At 42.4% G+C, this 19,279-nt stretch overlaps 1 protein-coding gene across 2 annotated transcripts in view; it reads left to right on the plus strand.

The window, feature by feature from the left end:
* Positions 1-19,279, plus strand: part of mfsd2ab (MFSD2 lysolipid transporter A, lysophospholipid b) — a 119,303-nt gene that overhangs the window by 54,060 nt on the left and 45,964 nt on the right. The window contains exons 2-5 of one of the 2 annotated variants that reach the window (XM_068006613.1): positions 6,951-7,134; positions 7,281-7,559; positions 12,466-12,591; positions 13,764-13,888. In XM_068006613.1, coding sequence (XP_067862714.1) covers positions 7,467-7,559; positions 12,466-12,591; positions 13,764-13,888 — 344 coding nt within the window. In that variant the 5' untranslated portion in view covers positions 6,951-7,134; positions 7,281-7,466. The remainder of the gene's footprint in view (positions 1-6,950; positions 7,135-7,280; positions 7,560-12,465; positions 12,592-13,763; positions 13,889-19,279) is intronic. The other variant, XM_068006614.1, reaches the window with a different exon arrangement.

Genomic DNA, 19,279 nt, shown 5'->3' on the forward strand with positions numbered 1-19,279 from the left:
AGCGGTTCTACCCTGAACAGAACGGGTAATATAATTCTTGTTCTGTACTGTTAACTACTGCTTAGACACTTGCATGTGTTGATCCTTGTGTGATGTTAATAAAGTATCACTATATCAAATTGGAGTCAAGTTGAATCATTCTGACATACTGCAAATGAAAAGACAGAATAGGATGGAAGATGTGGGCAGTGCAAAAATACACATATGTTGTGAATTTTACAGCAAATATATATTTTGCAACAACACATGTGTGGTTGCCTCATTTGTGTCAAACTTTTTTCCCCTCCTCAGCAATTGTTAACTCTCTATAAAGCCAAAGTCCATTCAAGGTTGGAGCTGGCTTGAGTATACATGTCTTATCAGATTGTTGGAATCATAACATCGTATTTGTGGCTCTATTGCCAATAATACCAGATAAGGGAATGTAGCTCCTTTAAGTCTGGGTATTTTGTTTCTAACCAAAGCTTTCAATCAAATATGGATATCAATTAAGATGTAATCAGTTTGTAATTTTTAAATGCATTGTTTCATACTTGATATAAAGCTGAATTTTTTAACAATTCTTGCATATAACTTTAAATCTTTGCTAGCCAGAATTGTTTTTATGTCAGAAATGCAAAGTTCATTTTCATATCTTCGCACATACAATGTCAGAAAAACATTTTTATAACCTCCAATCTCTCTCACAACTTCGTGTCTCTAACTTATCAATACTACCATGGTTAGTGGGCCTCTTAACTTTCTTTCGTTTCCCCCCCCCCCCCCGCAGGATCTTAAAACTGTGGAACTCTTTATTTCCCTATTTTTCCTTCCACCATAATCCTTCAGGCTTTTAAAACCCAAGCTGAGAGTCACCTAATAGCTATTTCCTGATTTACTTACTTTTCATTTCGAGATTTTTCAACCTTGCTAAGGTTCTACATTATAGGTCTTAACTCTTCACCTGGGTTTCAGAATTTTTCAATGGACCAACTTGTCATCACTGCAAAGGTTGTGAAGGAAAACCTGTTTGACGCTTCTATTGTCACTCTCCTCTGAAGAGTCAAAAAGGGAGAGAAAGTCAAATTACCACCATTCAACCAGATGATAAAGTTGTTTATGTAGAAACATTCTGTAAATACCCTATACAAATCCAAAATCTTCAGCCTCTAAAATGCCACGCACTACAAGCATCAAAATATGACTGTCAGAAAGAGTGACTAATATCTAGGACCAGATGGTTTTCATCCCAGGTTTTAAAGGAAGTAGTGAGAACATTGTAGATGCCCTATCTATAATCTTCCAAAGTTCTCTCAATTCAGGAACCATTCCTTTAGATTGGAAAATTACACACGTCACTCCGCTATTTAAGAAAAATGAGAGAGGGAAACCAGGGAATTATAGACCAGTTAGCCTAACATCTGTTGTCGAGAAATTACTAGAGTCTATAATTAAGAATAGAGTGACTGAGCACCTTGAAAATTTTCAGCTGATCAGGGAGAGCCAGCATGGATTTGTAAAGGGTAGGTCATTCCTGACAAACGTGACTGAATTTTTTTGATGTGGAGATGCCGGTGATGGACTGGGGTTGACAATTGTAAACAATTTTACAACACCAAGTTATAGTGTAGTCTGATGTTGACGATAACATCAACAAGTTCCATCCCACCATCAAGCTCACCATGGACTACTCCTCAGAATCAGTTTCTTTCTTGGACACACGAATCTCCATCAAAGACGGGCACCTCAGCACCTCACTCTACCGCAAGCCCACGGACAACCTCACGATGCTCCACTTTTCCAGCTTCCACCCTAACCACGTCAAAGAGGCCATCCCCTATGGACAGGCCCTGCGAATACACAGGGTCTGCTCAGACGAGGAGGAAAGCGATGGACACCTACAGACGCTGAAAGACGCCCTAGTAAGAACGGGATATGACGCTCGACTCATCGATCGACAGTTCCGATGGGCCATAGCAAAAAATCGCATAGACCTCCTCAGGAGACTAACACGGGACGCAACCAACAGAGTACCCTTTGTCGTCCAGTACTTCCCCGGAGCGGAGAAACTACGCCATGTTCTCCGCAGCCTTCAACATGTCATCAATGACGACGAACACCTCGCTATGGCCATCCCCACACCTCCACTACTCGCCTTTAAACAGCCACCCAACCTCAAACAGACCATCGTTCGCAGCAAATTACCCAGCTTTCAAGAGAACAGCGTCCACGACACCACACAACCCTGCCGCGGTAACCTCTGCAAGACATGCCAGATCATCGACACAGATACCACCATCACACGAGAGGACACCACCCACCAGGTGCATGGTTCATACTCCTGTGACTCGGCCAACGTTGTCTACCTCATACGTTGCAGGAAAGGATGCCCTAGAGCATGGTACATTGGCGAGACCATGCAGACACTGCGACAACGGATGAACGGACACCGCGCAACAATCGCCAAACAGGAGGGTTCCCTCCCAGTCGGGGAACACTTCAGCAGTCAAGGACATTCAGCCACCGACCTTCGGGTAAGCGTACTCCAAGGTGGCCTTCGAGACACACGACAACGCAAAATCGTCGAGCAGAAATTGATAGCCAAGTTCCGCACCCATGAGGACGGCCTCAACCGGGATCTTGGGTTCATGTCACGCTACACGTTACCCCACCAGCGAACAAATGTTATCTGTTTTTAATATAACGGGTCAGTTGCTGTCTTTTCTATGTTTCTACCTCTCTATCTCTGTTTTTTTTTTGTTTGTTGTTTTTTTTGGTGATTTGTATATTCTGAGACCTGACAGGTAACACCTGTCTGTCTGCACACTGATTGCCTTGGCAACGGGCAGTTGAAAAAACTGTCTGTTATCACCAAGCATTGTTCTGTGAATTATAAATGCGACTTCATTTCGAGGATTTCATTTCCACATCGTTCACCTGAGGAAGGAGGTAGCCTCCGAAAGCTTGTGAATTTAAAATAAAATTGCTGAATTTTTTTGAAGAGGTGACTAAAGTAGTGCACACTGGAATGTCTATGGATGTTGTTAATATGGACTTTCAGAAGGGATTCGATAAAGTCCCTCATTAGAGACTGTTAGCTAAAGTTGAAGCTCATGGAATTACCACACTGTTTGAGGTGCAATCTTTCAGATAAGATGTAATAACAAGGGGCCGTCTGTTCAGCTGAATGTAAAACATGTCAAGGCACTATTCAAAGAAAAGCAATGCACTCTGATGCCCTAGCCAAAATTCCTCCTTCAACCACCACCACACAAAAAAAAAATGACTAGTGATTCATCTAATTTGCAGTATTTGGGACCTTGCCGTGTGCAGTGAGCTGTTGCATTTGCCTACATAATAGTGACAATTCAAAAGTATTTCACTGAATATGAAGCATTTGGAGGACATGGTGTTATATAAATGCAATCTCTTTCTTTCTTACATTATTCAATTGTGATTGATTACATTCTGCAGCTGTCTCTTCCACAGCCCTAACAGAAGAGAACCATAGAATTCGACCAATTATTACAATTACCTTTATAATATTCAATCTCCTGATAATATTCAATCTCCACTTCCTTTCTTAAAGAGTTAAACTGATTATAGCATTGACTATTTTTATCAAAGGAAGACTATTTTACAGATCTACAACCCAATGGGAAACAAACAAAAACTTCTAATCTTACTTGAAGTTAGCCACTTTTGTACTTATTTTCCACTGTGATGTTATCACACGGTCAGCTTACCCCTTTCTTCCACAGACGACCTAAATCAACCATGGCAGAACTGGACAAATGGCAAAAGCAAGCAAAAGTCTTAAAATGAATTAGCATCTAATTTTTTGTTAAGAACAGCTCTGCTCCAGTAAGTAAATCCACGGGGGTAATTTTATTTTTCTTACAATATTCCCTACCTCCGTTCCCTTTGTCTCAATCCACACACAAATTAAAACCAGTTAGATTTTTCTCATGTGAGATGTAAGGAAATGTTCCAGGCTTTGATGCATAAACCATTCTACACTCCAAAGACAGGGTTTTTAGTATGTTCAATTAACCAGAGAGATTTCAAATTTAAACTGGGCATATATCAAGGAATTCAATTAAGTTCAAACTAATATTACTACCCAGATTGTAATACAACTAATCCATCTGAAGATTCTGTATAAAGCCTACATGATCACAGATAAGGGTACAGTAGCATAGTGGTTATGTTACTGGACTAATAATCCAGAGGCCTGGACTAGTAATCCAGTAGCCATGAGTTCAAATCCCACCATGGCAGCTAGGGAATTTAAATTCAATTAACTAAATAAAAATCTGGAATTTAAAAAAAAACTAGTATCAGTAATGGTGGCCAAGAAACTACTGGATTGTTGTAAAAACCCTCTGGTTCACTAATGCCCTTTAGGGAAGGAAACTTGCTGTCCTGGTCTGGCCTGGCCTGGCCTATATGTGACTCCAGATCCACAGCAATGTGTTTGATTCTTAATTGCCCTCTGAGAGTTGTAAAATCTTGCTACGAGAAGTAACAGCACTGTGGGAGAACCTTCACCACATGGACTGCAGTGGTTCAAGAAGGTGGCTCACCACCATCTTCTCAAGGGCAATTAGGGATGGGCAATAAATGCTGGCCTTGCCAGCGATGCCCACATTCCATGAACGAATTAAAAAAAGGTCACTACATGGATTTTCAACAAGCATGCCCACACAATTTGTGGAAGTGAGAGGAAACCAGTACATATCATTTGCAAATGCCCCAAAATCCAAGATTTTTTGACTGTAGTCTATAAATCAATCTCAACACCCTTACAATGCTGTCCCTGCATGCATCCCAGGAAACATTAACTAAGATCGAGTAGAATCATAGAAAGGTTACAGCCCATTCGGCCCATCGGGTCCACGCCGGCTCTATGCAACAGCAATCCAGCTAGTCCCACTCCCCCGTCCTATCCCCATCGCCCTGCAAATTTTTTCCTTTCAAGTACTTATCCAGTTCCCGGTAAATGGGCAAATCAAAAAAATTCACCATTACTGCAATATTGCTAAAAGACTAGTTAGTTCCAAGTGGATATTGACACATTACCATGTGTAATAGAATAGCTGAATTTTAGTACACAATGCAAGCTAGAAAAGGGATCATAAGAACAAAGTTGGAGCCTATAACTTTAAAAATGGGCTTTGTTCAAACATTATACAACAACCACCTCCATTTAGATAACACCTTTAACACAAGAAATGTCCCAAAGTACATCACAGAATAAGCATGTGGAAAATAGATGCCAAGCCAAAAAGGAAGAGATTAAGAGAGCTGACTAAAAGCTTGGTCAAAGAGACAGTCTAAAGCTAACTTTGAGGGCAAATTATTGACCTGGTTAGGAAATTGGCTGAGCGGCAGGAGACAGAGGGAGTAGGGATAATGGGCAGGTACTCAAATTGGCAGGATGTGACTAGTGGTGTCCCGCAGGGATCTGTGTTAGGGCCTCAACTATTCTCTATTTATTAATGACTTAGATGACAGGAGCCACATATCCAAGTTTGCCGATGACACAAATTTAGGCAGCATTGTAAGTAGAGATATTAATAAATTAAGTGAATGCGCAAAACTGTGGCAAATGGATTTCAATTTCGGCAAGTGTGAGGTCATCCACTTTGGACCTAAAAAGAATAGATCAGAGTACTTTCTAAATGGTGAAAAGCTCAAAATAGTGGAGATCCAAAGAGACTTAGGGGTCCATGTACATAGATCATTAAAATGTCATTGTCAGGCACAGAAAGGCTAATGGAATGCTGGCCTTTATATCTAGAGGACCAGAATACAAGGGGGTAGAAGTTATGCGACGGCTATACAAAGCCCTCGATAGATCACACCTGGAGTACTGTGTTCAATTCTGGGCACCGCATCTTAGGAAGGATATATTGGCTTTGGAGGGAGTGCAGCGTAGATTTACTAGAACAATACCTGGACTCCAAAGGTTAAATTACGAGGAGCGATTACAAAAACTAGTGTTGCATTCCCTGGAATTTAGAAGATTAAGGGGTAATTTGATTGAAGTTTTCAAGATATTAAGGGGAACTGATAGGGCAGATAGAGAGAGACTATTTCTGCTGGTTGGGAAGTCTAGGACTAGGGGACATAGCCTAAAAATTAGAGCCAGGACTTTCAGGAGTGACAATTGTAAACAATTTTACAACACCAAGTTATAGTCCAGCAATTTTATTTTAAATTCACAAGCTTTCGGAGGCTTCCTCCTTCGTCAGGTGAACGATGTGAAAATGAAATCCTCGAAATGAAATCAGGAGTGAAGTTAGGAAACACTTCTACACACAAAAGGTGGTAGAAATTTGGAAAACTCTCCCACAATCGGCAGTTGATGCAAGCTCAATTGTTAAAAAAATCTGAGATTGATAGATTTTTGTTAACCAAAGGTATTAAGGGATATGGGGCTAAGGCGGGTATATGGAATTAGGTCACAGATCAGATCAGCCATGACTTCACTGAATGGCTGAACAGGCTTGAGGGGCTAAATGGCCCACTCCTGTTCCTATTTTCCTATGCGTCTATGTTCCTAGACACTGACCAAAGCAACCATGCAGAACTGTGGTATTCATCTATGATGTCACTCATAAATACCATTTTCTCTTCCGTTAACAACTAACATTAGTTAGCCATCATGTAAACAGAACGCCTCATAGATTTCTGTGTAAAGTGGCATTTGAAGCGTGGACCCTACTAAACATACATTTTCTACTTCTTGAACCAACTTTATCTTCAATAATGAGACTGTTTTATTTATCCAAATAGCTACAAAACTACTGTGATCCCTATTGTTTAGATGTTATTTAAGCTGCATAACAAGCAGTTTGGATTTTTTTAATGCATAAATGTGTTTTACACCAGTAAAAGTGTTCAATTTAAGATTTATCTAATCAATGGGGCAACAGTACTAAGAACAGCCCTTTCCAAACTTCCAGGCTCACAAAATTCAAACAAGGCGAAGAAGCGAAGAAGAAATATAAGCACACATGGGCCTGAGTGACCGCTGCTCAATTGCCAAGGCTTGTGGGCTGCATGTGTCCACAGTTTGGACACCCCGAGTTCAGATCTGAAAAAAAACACTGCTTAAGATTTCAATTCTGACCAAGGGTCTCTCACTTGGTAAGCCTAAGTGTTTTTCTTCCCCCCCCCGATATTGACAGAACGTGTTTTTTTCCAACGTTTTTAATGTAATTATTAAACGACCCCCCCAGACTTGTATTGAATGTTACATGCTATTTTGAAGTGTTCCCTTATATGTTCCTAAGCCCCAGCAATTCTCGATCAGGCCATCTGACGATGCTGCCACTTTGGTGAGCAAATGAAAATGATCACACCCATTGTTGCTTACGTGGTATCACAGCAAAACCGATGGGCGGGAAAAAAAAAAGGACAACTCGTTCATTCACCAAGACTACGATGACGAGACATAACTAAACACACTTACATGTACTATGGCAAAGGGAGAAGGTGGAGAGACTTACAGCGCCGCGGCCAGTTTCTTACAGCCCAAGACAATAACGCCGGACGACCGGAGACTAAAAAAGGTAAAAGGACCGCTGATTCCCAGACTTTACAGCACTCAAATCTAACAAAAAGCAGGAATAACTGACAAGATACCAGAGTGTGGGATGGCATTTACATTTTTTTTTAAAAAAAAACACTTTTAAGGAAAATAAAACTTTTAATAACTTTCTGTGAGGTGAATCTTTTCGCGTTTTTTTAAAGCCAGTCAGTCAGAGGACAGAATTGTCATTTGAAAGTCATTGGGTTCAGCTTCTACGTACGACTTGAAATCACTTTAAAGCGGCGGTCAATAAGCTTTTCACTTGCAATCAAATTTATAATAATTTAAATTAATTCAAAACTCGTGCTTCCTTTCGTCAGATCGATACGAGGAAGCAGACTCCATTGCTCCTTTCAATGGAAACCACATAGTAAACTTGCGGCTACTTACTGTAAGTTTGCGTTATGGACGCGAAGTCAATAACTTACAATTGGAAACAGTTTGGGGAGGGAGGGGGGCAATAACAAAAGTGCGTGAAGCTTAAAATAAAACTTTAGTCAATGCGAGTCGTCTCTAGCAAGTCGAGCTCCTTCTCCATTGAAAAATCTTCCACCCCTGCGTTATTTCCCTTGCAATAAAAGAAATCGATTCTGCCACACATTCGGCATTATTCTAATTATTGTTCAAATAAGGGAATGACAAACAGCCGCTCCTCTGGACTGGGTCTGCCATGTGTGTTCGCGATCACGTTTGGATCCTCACGGCAATGAGGACGATTTAACGTTGCCGTTTGATTGGACTGCTGTTTAGAGGTGTGTGTGTCTGTGGCCACTCACTCCCGACAGGCCGGCCTCGGAGTCTATTTTGAGCCACTTCAAAAACCGAGGCGAGAACCTGTCCCTCTCTCTATCCTCCGGGATCATTGCAAACTTTTTGGAAAATATCCCTTCCCATCAATTTTTTTTTAAAGTGAGACAAAACATTTGTTATCAAGTTCACGCTTTGAAGACTAATCCGCCTAACTCGTGATTATTATTGTATACAGTTTAACATAATCTAAATTGCACACTTTTTGTTAGTGAAGCGGGTAAACTTTCAAAAGTCAGCCCTAGGAGGTACTAAAATTCTTAAGTGCGGTGTAAATTCGTCCTAAATGGAGAGGCGATGACACGAGATTAGACATGTACACACGGTTTGAGGCGCGCCTAATGAGGTATAGACCGTTTGTCTTGTACATGACTTCAAATCTAACTACCACCGGTTTTCCAGCACTCGTGGAGGAAGTGCAAGCGGAGTTAACTAACTGAATCAACAACTACTTGCATTTATACAACGCCTTCAATGTAGTAAAATGTCCCAAGGCGCTTCACAGGACCTTTATTAAACAAAATTTGACACTAAGCCAAATAAGGAGATATTAGGACAGGTGACCAAGAGCTTTGTCAAAGAGGTAGGTTTTAAGGAACCTCTTAAAGGAAGTAGAGAGGTTTAGGGAGGGAATTCCAGAGCGTAGGGACTAGGCAGTTGAAACGGCCGCCAATGGTGGAGCAATTAAAATTGGGGCTGCGCAAGAGGCACAAATTGGAGGAGCGCAGAGATCTCGGGGGCGGCGGTTTGTAGGGCTGGAAGAGGTTACAAAGATAGGGAGGGGCGAGGCCATGGAGGGATTTGAAAGTACAGGTGAGAATTTTAAAATCGAGGTGTTCCCGGACCAGGAGCCAATGTAGCTCAGCGAGCATAGGGGTGATTGGAGAATGGGACTTGGTGCGAGTTAGGATACGGGCAGCAGAGTTTTGGATGAGCTCAAGTTTATGGAGGGTGGAAGATGGGAGGTCGGCCAGGAGAGCATTGGAATAGTCAAGTCTAGAGGTAACAAAGGCATGGATGAGGGTTTCAGCAACAGATGAGCTGAGGCAGGGGCGGAGACGGGCGATGTTACAGAGGTGGAAGTAGGCGGTTCAAGGACTTTGGAGAGGAAAGGGAGGTTGGAGATGCGGCAATTGTTTACAAGGACAGCGTAGTCAAGGGTGGTTTTTTTTGGGGGGTGATGACGGCAGATTTGAAGGGGAAGGAGACAGTACCTGAGGAGAGGCAACTGTTAACAATATCAGCTAATGTGGGGCTCAGCAGTTTGGGAATAGGGTCGAGGGAGCAGGAGGTGGCTCTTGTGGACAAGATGAGCTTGGAGAGGACATCAGTTAACATGGGGGCCAGCAGTTTGGTGGGAATAGGGTCGAGGGAGCAGGAGGTGGATCTCATGGACAAGATGAGATCAGAGAAAGTGTGAGGTAGGAGAGAAACTAGAGAAAGATGCAAGTTCATGGCTAGGGCAGGGGGGAAGTTTGGCTTGGTGGGCTTGGGGAAGGGAGCGAAGCAGCAGAAGGAGCTCAGTCTTAGTGACAAAGAAATCAATGAGGCCCTCGCACTTTTTGTTGGAAGTGAGTATGGAGGGGGCAGGGGAGGGGGTTTAAGAAAACAATTTGTAGTGGAGAAAAGCAGCCGGAGATTATCTTTGCATTCCAGGATGATCCTGGAATAGTGAGCAGTTTTGGCAGAGGAGAGCAGGACCCGATAGTGCTTTATGAGATCCAGCCACATCTGCCGATGAATGGCTATGCCCGTTGTCCACCATAAACGTTCAAGTCTGCGTCCCTTGGACTTAAGGGAGTGGAGATGAGGGCCATACCGGGGAAATTACCATGGGGACAAGGGCATCAAAGGTGATAGTGAGGGTGTGATTGAGCAGATTGGTAGCTGCAGAAATATCGTGGTGAATGGAGGGCCAAAGGCTAGAGAGTTGGGGGAATTTGAGAGTGCAGTTGTAACTGACTTGGAGGAGATTTTTTTCTGGGGTGGACACAGAAGGAAGTGGGGTTGGGAGGTGGAAAGGGATACAAGGAAGTGATCAAAGATGGCCTTATCCGTGATTGACAATGGGTGTAGAGAGGCCACACAAGATGGCAAGGTCAAGGGGCTGGCCGTGAATATGGGTAGGGGAGTTTATATGGAGGGAGGATACAAGGGCAGTGAACTTGAGAGAGAGCATGATGAGTTGAAATGGAGGTTGAAATCACTGAGGATGAGAAGTCGCTCGGTGCAGAGGCTGAGGGAAGAAAGCAGTGAAGATATCTCGGTGAAAAACTTGGATGGGTGGTAGAGATTGAGGATTTTAAAGGAGAGTTGAGAGGGGTGAAACAAGGTGAGATGCTCGAAGGAAGAGAAGGTGCCAGAGGAGTAAGGGGACAGACCAAGGTGTGATTTGGTGATAAAGGCCACACCGCCTCTGTGGCGGTCTGGGCGGGGCAAGTGGTGGAAGATATAGCCAGGTGGGGAGGCTTTATTAAGGGGGAAGGTATCATTCAGAGAAAACCAGCTGAAAATCTGAAATAAAAACACAAGCGGAAATACACAGCAGGTCGATGAGGTTTTGAGAAAAGAAAAAAGTCAAAACCCTTCTTCAGTTTAATTTCCCATAGAGAAAACCTCAAGAGATTTCATTTTGCTCAATTACTTTTTTAAAAAAAACACATGGGAACTGGTCACAGAATGGGTTATAAATCAGCGGCTGATTGTTTCTGAATCGAAAGTTACGATCTTATACGCCAGTGTCATGTTATTGTTTTGCAAACCATTCATTCCCTCTCATAAAATGTATGAAGTGTGTTGGATTTTGGAGAAATTCAGATAAATAATGTGGCCTCTTTATTCAAGATGACCAGGGCAACTCAGAATTCAAGTTTCTCATGCCAATTTTGATATTTTCTTTAGTTATATTACACTTTTAGAATTTGCTCCCCCCCACCCCCTCCTCCCCTGACTACTTTCCAGGTTTCCTCCTAAACTGGCCAGTACCAAAGCAAAGTACAATGTTATAGTTGTGCTTATAGCCCTAGGGCAGTTATACTACACGTTTTCCGAAATGATCTGTGCACACCTTTTAAAAAAAAAAAAACATTTTCAATACAACTGACCTGAATTAAGAATGTTGTTTCCAGTGCAATTGGAATTTTCAATACCAGAAAGTAGTATGTTAGCTATAATACTGAAACTAGAGCACGGTTTAATGGCACCAGGGGATAGGAAGACAGAGTTGTAATGGAGGATTCTTAGCAATTTTACCCCCATCACAACTTCTGACTCACGCTGGGTTACAGTTCTATGGATGTCAGCTGCCCTCCAATGTCTTGCCCAAGTTGCTATTCTTCATCCATGAACGTTGGCAGGATATTTGACTGAGGAGGCATCACAGCTGAATCAATTCTCATTCTCAGCTGATGTCCACAACTTTGCAGCACAAGTCACTGAATAGCGAACAGGAATCCTTGCTACTTTTCCCCTCCTCTCTAGATTAATATCACATAAACCTTCATAGCCAGGGTCATTGATGCCATTTGTAAATCTGCTAAAAACAGTACTAACTGGCAGTTGAATCAGGGACCTTCAGGTCTGAGTAACTTAGTGCACCATGTTATGTGGTACTAAATCATCAGGGAGCTGTGGAGGGGATTCTACCGTCAGAGTGTTTAATATTATATCCTAATCTCTAGATTCAGACAATTGTAAACTGCTTGCCCTTTGCTTTGTGCCTGGAACCTTTTGGTCCAAATGGTTCCACTATATGTTAGTGTTACCAACTGAGCTGTTGTGGGATGAATTTTTAAAAACTTGTCATTATGAATTATTACACTTAAAATGTCCAATTCCGACCCGTGTTCCCTAAAAGGATTTATTTATCTATTATGTCTGTCCTGGTAGACATAATAGTGTATTGTGAAGGTGGAAATAATAGCGGTTGTTGATTCAAGTAGACACTGGAATCAAACAGTTTTTAATATTGTCAGTAAATGAGATGAAAACTCGTTGCAGATATCATAATTGATTATGTAGCCCAATAAGTGGCGACTCATATTGTTTTTTTAAAAACATATTTCACTTTTTGTTTTCAGAGAGAAGTGAAAAAGAATCTATCAGTATGCAATAAGCTTTGTTATGCTATTGGTGGAGCACCCTACCAGATAACAGGATGTGCCATTGGATTCTTCCTACAAATTTACCTATTGGATGTAGCACAGGTAAGTCCTGCTGATTCAATAATATTGACATGCATTGTTTTCATCTAAGAATTAGTCCAGGTTAATGACTACTGACTGAAATGGAAAGTGTGAAGTAAAATAATTCGGGTTTATATTTCTACTATTGGTTATCGCTAGGGAAATGGTGCAAGACGGAACAAAAAATGAACTGATGGCAAATACCTGATGGATATTGTTCATTATCAGGACTTACAAATCTTATGCACTGCCACTCTGGACCAACACAGTTTTTACCACCCAAAATGCTGTGATACCTGTATTGTAAAACTAAAGTTTGTGTGAATTAAAAACTGCAGGAAGCCTGCAGAATCTTTACCTGCGACCCCATCATTTAGTTATTGCAAAAAAAAACATATTCCAGAACTGAGAAATACCTTCAACTATGGGAAGATAAAGACATTCCAATTAAATGGGTAACTATCTACCCCAAAATTCATGAGCTACTAAACACATAATATGTATTAAATGCTTCCTCTACTGTTCTCCCTCCACCTCCCATCTCCAATGCAATGAGTAGTTTTGCAATGAGTAGTTATGCCATGCGTTGAAGAAGGTACCAGATCTAATCCACAGTCTGTTCTTAGTTAGCTGATTTTAGCAAGGCAATGGTAAGGGCATTACAGTTGACCTCAGTGGGACTGGGTCAGTGAGAGAGAAATTGAAGTTCCTGCTCCTGATTGCTATCCAAGAATCTCTGCTGGGAATATATATGCATGAAGGTTAAGTAGGGACAGGGTCAGGCTTAGCTGTGATACTTCCATGATCAAATAGCTTGGTGACTCTCATTTCCAAGGCTCACAATTGAATACTGGCCGTTGGCTTTTCAGAGGATACCCAGCGCTCGTAGAACAGCATGGAGTTAATGCCATTTGGAGAAGAGAGAAAATTGGTGAGGAGGAAAACAGAAAAAGGAATCTTGTCAGCCAAGTTTTCCTATAGTAGCTCACTGATATTTGTTAAGATAGTAAGCTAACCCATGCATTGAATGTTACAGATAGCATTTGGGCAGTAATGAAACATCTCCTCGGTACAAACCTTTGAGCTGAACCGTGCAGTACATTTATCTTCCTCTAGGCCAATTCATTTTTGTACAGTACAAATGAGTCATTTTATTCTGCTTAATTGTGTATCCACATTTTCTTGCAACACAGCTTGATCCATCATCCGCATCCTTGATCCTCTTCATTGGCCGAGCCTGGGATGCCGTTACTGATCCATCTGTTGGTTTTTTCATAAGCAAAAGTAAATGGACAAGATTTGGGAGACTGTTGCCATGGTAAGAAGGTTTTTGTGATTTAGAGTTTCACATATATTACTGATGAGAATCAGCAGGGTGTGTAAAAACCTTTATCTGTGAAAAGTTATTCACTAAATGCAAAACAAGGGAACCATACAAGCTTAAGTTTGCACATTTGACTAAACCATGCATTTTCTATTTAATGTTGTCTCACTGATCAAACTTCAACGTAGGTCGTAATGTTATGCTATAAATGTGGCAGTCCAGAATCAAACCTCATTCTTACAAATGCCTGGGGACTCACAAAGCAGTGATTATCAGGATTTCAGCTCTGTGACTGACTATAATGGAGCTTCTGTTTTGACCACAGAATGGCTTTTAATAGTGCGAAGTTTGCAGTAAGAGTCTGTGTAAATATAACTTATTTAAAATGTCTTATTGGGTCCAAAGGCAAGAGGTGTGACTAAGTCCATAGACCATTACTTTTGCCTTATTCCCCTAGAGGAAATTTTCTGATTTTTGTTTTACAACATTCCCGAGTTCATAATAAAAATGGTTCAATTTGAATTCAATAGTAAATTTAGAAAGTTCTTTCTTGTATCGAGAGAGAAATTGCTGCTCATCAGGGAGTTTAGGTAACAGCCTAAAATTGCCACCCAGAATGGCGGGGACGCAGGGCGTGGTGGAATGAGACTTCCATCCGACACTTTGACCTCTTTGTGACCCTGTCCCAGATCACAGGGATGGGTCATTTAGATATTTGGAACCGGTATTTTGCACCTATAGAACACAACAGAAGCGGACACCCCGCCTTGCAGTTGGAAAATCAGAATGGCTCCTATGGGGGAAGCCCAGGGTCCTTATTAGGCCTAAGATTAAAAGATTTGAGAAATCGTGATTTCTCCACAGGAAATGGAAAGGTAGCCTTCTGGAATCAATTACCTTTAAGCTTACACTTATCTGGGGCCAACAGGTGGGCGAGAAGTGAATTGAGTGGAATTACCAGAGGAGAGAGCTGAGTGGAATTCCCAGAGTGGCTCGAAAATGTCCCGAGACACACCCCAAAATGTTGCTAGGACATGGGGAGGGTATAAGAAACGCCACTGTCCCCCAGACCCAGAATTCCCACCTTAACTTAAATGGGGTAGAAACCTGACAGATCTGGATTTCACTCTAAATTGCAACTTACACCGCAACTACACTGGAATTACACTCTCCCCCACCCCCCCATATCCCAGGGAAGGGCGGCAACGTTGCTACCTTAATGTATTTAAGGTTCTAGCTTCATGTATGAACCATTTTTAAAAAGTAAAGTTTTATCTCCTTTCTACAGATTTTTTTTTACCTCTCCCAAGGGATTACATAGTTGCTGGTGAGTGTTTGGTGTTGTCGATCATGATGCTTAAGGCATCCTGACTCTGTGGGGCAGGCTCGATGGACCAACTGGTCTTTTCCAGTACGTCATTTTCATATGTTCATAATAGGAATAGCAACAATTTTTCCCTTTGTTCTGGTCTTGGGCCACTCAGTTAAAGTGCAGTTTAATTCTGAGCAGATGCATTTAATATGTAAAGTTAATCTTGAAGAAGTGATAGTCTTTAGATGGTGACGACAGTTTGGCCCTGAAGTCACTAATATTATTATCCCACCAGCCTTCTGATAACTAAAAATGCCCATCAGCAGCCTGACAATATTGTGAAGTCAACCCATGAGATGATTACGGATGTAACAGGTTGACTATCATCATGTCTCGCTGCTGATCTGGGGGGAGGTGGGTTAGAGATCTCATCCAAAACTCTGCTGCCCATACCCTAACTTGGATCAAGTCCCGTTCACCCATCACCGCTGTACTCAATAACCTACATCGACTCCTGGTCCAGCAAGGCCTCAGATTTAAAATTCTCATCCTTGCATTCAGATCCCTCCATTGCCTCACCCCTCCCTTTTCTGTAGCCTCCTACAGCCCTCCAAGAACTCTGATTTCCTCCGATTCTGGCCTCTTGAGCATCCCCGATTTCCTTCACCCCACCATTGACAGCCATGCTTTCAGCTGTCTCGGCCCTAAGCTTTGGAATTCCCTCCCTAAAACTCTCCACTCTACCTCTCTCTCTTCTTTTAAGACGCACCTGTCGTAATATATCCTTATGGGGCTTGGTGTCAAATTTTGTCTGATGACGCTCCTGTGAAGCGCCTTGGGATGTTTTACTACGCTAAAGGTGCTGTATAAATGCAAGTTGCAGATGACACCAAATTGATAGTCAATACTGAGGAGGACTGTGACAAAATACAGGAAGCCATTAATAAACTTGCAGAGTGGGCATGTAATTGGCAAATGAACTTCAATATATATAAGTGTGAGGTGGTACATTTTGGTAGGAAAGTAAGAGTCTAAATGGGTTAGAGGAGCAGAGGGATCTGGAGGTACTGAGACACAAATCACTGAAAGTAGTGACGCAGGTTAATAAGGCCGTTTTTTTTTAAAAGCAAACCAAGTATTGGGGTTCATTTCTAGAGGGATAGAATTGAAAAGCAGAGAAGTTATGCTAAACTTATATAGAACCTTGGTTAGACCACACTTGGAGTACTGTGAACAATTTTGGTCTCCATAATATAAAAAGGATATAGAGGCACTGGAGAAGGAGCAAAAAAAATTTACTAGGATGATACCAGAACTGAGAGATTATGCCCATCAGGAATGATTGAACAGGCTGGGGCTCTTTTCTCTAGAAAAGGGAAGACTGAGTGGTGACCTGATAGAGGTCTTCAAGATTATGAAGGGATTTGGTAGAGTAGATATAGACGTAGATAAGATGTTTCCATTTGCGGGGAAGACCAGAACTAGAGGCCATAAACAGTGTTCAGTTCCATTCGCAACCCCTCAAATAATGAAGCAGTCCGAGCCCGCATGCAGCAAGACCTGGACAACATCCAGGCTTGGGCTCATAAGTGGCAAGTAACATTCGCGCCAGACAAGTGCCAGGCAATGACCATCTCCAACAAGAGAGAGTCTAACCACCTCCCCTTGACATTCAACGGCATTACCATCGCCGAATCCCCCACCATCAACATCCTGGGGGTCACCATTGACCAGTAACTTAACTGGACTAGCCATATAAATACTGTGGCTACAAGAGCAGGTCGGAGGCAGGGTATTCTACGACGAGTGACTCACCTCCTGACTCCCCGAAGCCTTTCCACCATCTACAAGGCACAAGTCAGGAGTGTGATGGAATACTCTCCACTTGCCTGGATGAGTGCAGCTCCAACAACACTCAAGAAGCTTGACACCATCCAAGATAAAGCAGCCCACTTGATTGGCACCCCATCCACCACCCTAAACATTCACTCCCTTCACTACTGGCGCACAGTGGCTGCAGTGTGTACCATCCACAGGATGCACTGTAGCAACTCGCCAAGGCTTCTTTGACAGCACCTCCCAAACCCGCCACCTCTACCACCTAGAAGGACAAGAGCAGCAGGCACGTGGGAACAACACCACCTGCACGTTCCCCTCCAAGTCATACACCATCCCGACTTGGAAATATATCGCCGTTCCTTCATCATCGCTGGGTCAAAATCCTGGAACTCCCTACCTAACAGCACTGTGGGAGAACCATCACCACACGGACTGCAGCGGTTCAAGAAGGCGGCTCACCACCACCTTCTCAAGGGTAATTAAGGATGGGCAATAAATGCTGGCCTCGCCAGCAATGCCCACATCCCATGAACGAATTTTAAAAAAGGTAGTCACTAATAAATCCAATAGGGAATTCAGGAGAAACTTCTTTACCCAGAGAGTGGTTAGAATGTGGAACTTGCTACCAGAAGGGGTAGTTCAGGCGACTAGCATAAATCCATTTAAGGGGAAGTTGGATGAGCACATGAGGGATATGTTGATGGGGATACTAAAAAAAACTTTTTCTCTTTTGATACATATTCTCTCTCTCTCTGAACACCCACGGCACTGGGGCGTACCTGTCTGTGACCTCCAGCCCTGATCTCATCAAAGTTTGTGGGGTCAGGGGGAGGTCCCTTAATTTAAATATGATAGACAGGCACCAGTGTTACTAGGGGTGCATCTCGGGCACCTACCCACTGAGGGAAGCTTCCTACTGTGGCGTATTGAGCCCCATGTGAAAGCAAATATAACTGTCCCCTCAACCCCCATTATAAAATGTTCAAAAACATTGCTTCATGTTCAAGGGTTCAAGCTATGACCCAGGCGGGACCCTCAGGTGGGCCCTACTTTCACCATTCGTTGGGGTAACCCAGGTCTCATTTGGTGTACTGGCCTTCCAATTGCACACCATGCTGGAGATGTGGAAACTCCCAGCCTGGGCATCCCTGCACCTAGCTCACCCCTCTCTTACACCAATGGCCTTGTTTGGGCCGGGCAGAGGCTCCACCCTATATAAAACCTTCAGGAAACTTTGATGGATGGCCAGGATCTGGCATATCTGAATGGTCTACTTTGCAGCACTCCTGAAGGTGTTACAGTGGGATTGTGCCTGAAGGGTCACTTGTTTTCAGCCCCATACTGTTGGGTATATCTGTAAATGTTGAATGAAATGCACGGAGTTCCCAGTCTCATCTGTTTGGATTCTGACAGAAAGGATTTAAACACAATCATACTATCTTACTATGTACATTATGAACTTAGAGATGACACTAATACCAACTCAATATGTCTGCACTAAAAACGATATACAGTACCTTTCAGTAGTGTGGACATGTGTGCTGGCTGAGGAATATGTAAACACTCCTTTACATATTCTTCCTCAAAACTGATGGTAGCAAGGAGTAACCCTAGATCCTGCCGGGACATTAAAGTGGTTATTTCTTCCGCCTAACCCCTGCCCAATTAGGATTTCTGTACACAGAGAAAAGTAAAAGCTTTGTCCACAAATGGCACAACTGCTAGTGGAACCTTGGCACATTTGACAGCAGGATCTGATTCCTGGCACATGTTTTTTTGTTTGAGTTTTAAAAACTGGGTTGTCCAAACATGAAACACCAGTCACATGATACAGTCATGATGTCTCCAATGTGGTCTCTTCATTGGAGTCAGACTAGGGCTTGACTCCTGCTGAAATAAATTGGAAAGTGCAGCTCTTGATTTGCTGTGAAGTGTAGTCATTTTTTCCCCTTTTTTTTTGGCAAGGTAAAACAGCAGCAGTTTTAAATCAGTAAACACATTTTTCTCCCTCCCTTTCCCACCAAACTATTACAACTCTATCTTACAACCCACTTGGGTCCAAATAAGCATGTGGAAGTGTGAATGTTTTCAGTCACTTATTTACAGTTATAATGTTTGGTACATTCACCGTTAAAATAAATACACCTTATTAGAGTCGAGTGTCATCGATTCCAGAATTATATTTGGCGACATATCTACAGTAACTTTTCGGTTATAAAATATCAACTAGAGAT

This window comes from Heptranchias perlo, chromosome 26 (assembly GCF_035084215.1).
Source record: "Heptranchias perlo isolate sHepPer1 chromosome 26, sHepPer1.hap1, whole genome shotgun sequence".
In the NCBI taxonomy this organism is placed as follows: domain Eukaryota; kingdom Metazoa; phylum Chordata; class Chondrichthyes; order Hexanchiformes; family Hexanchidae; genus Heptranchias; species Heptranchias perlo.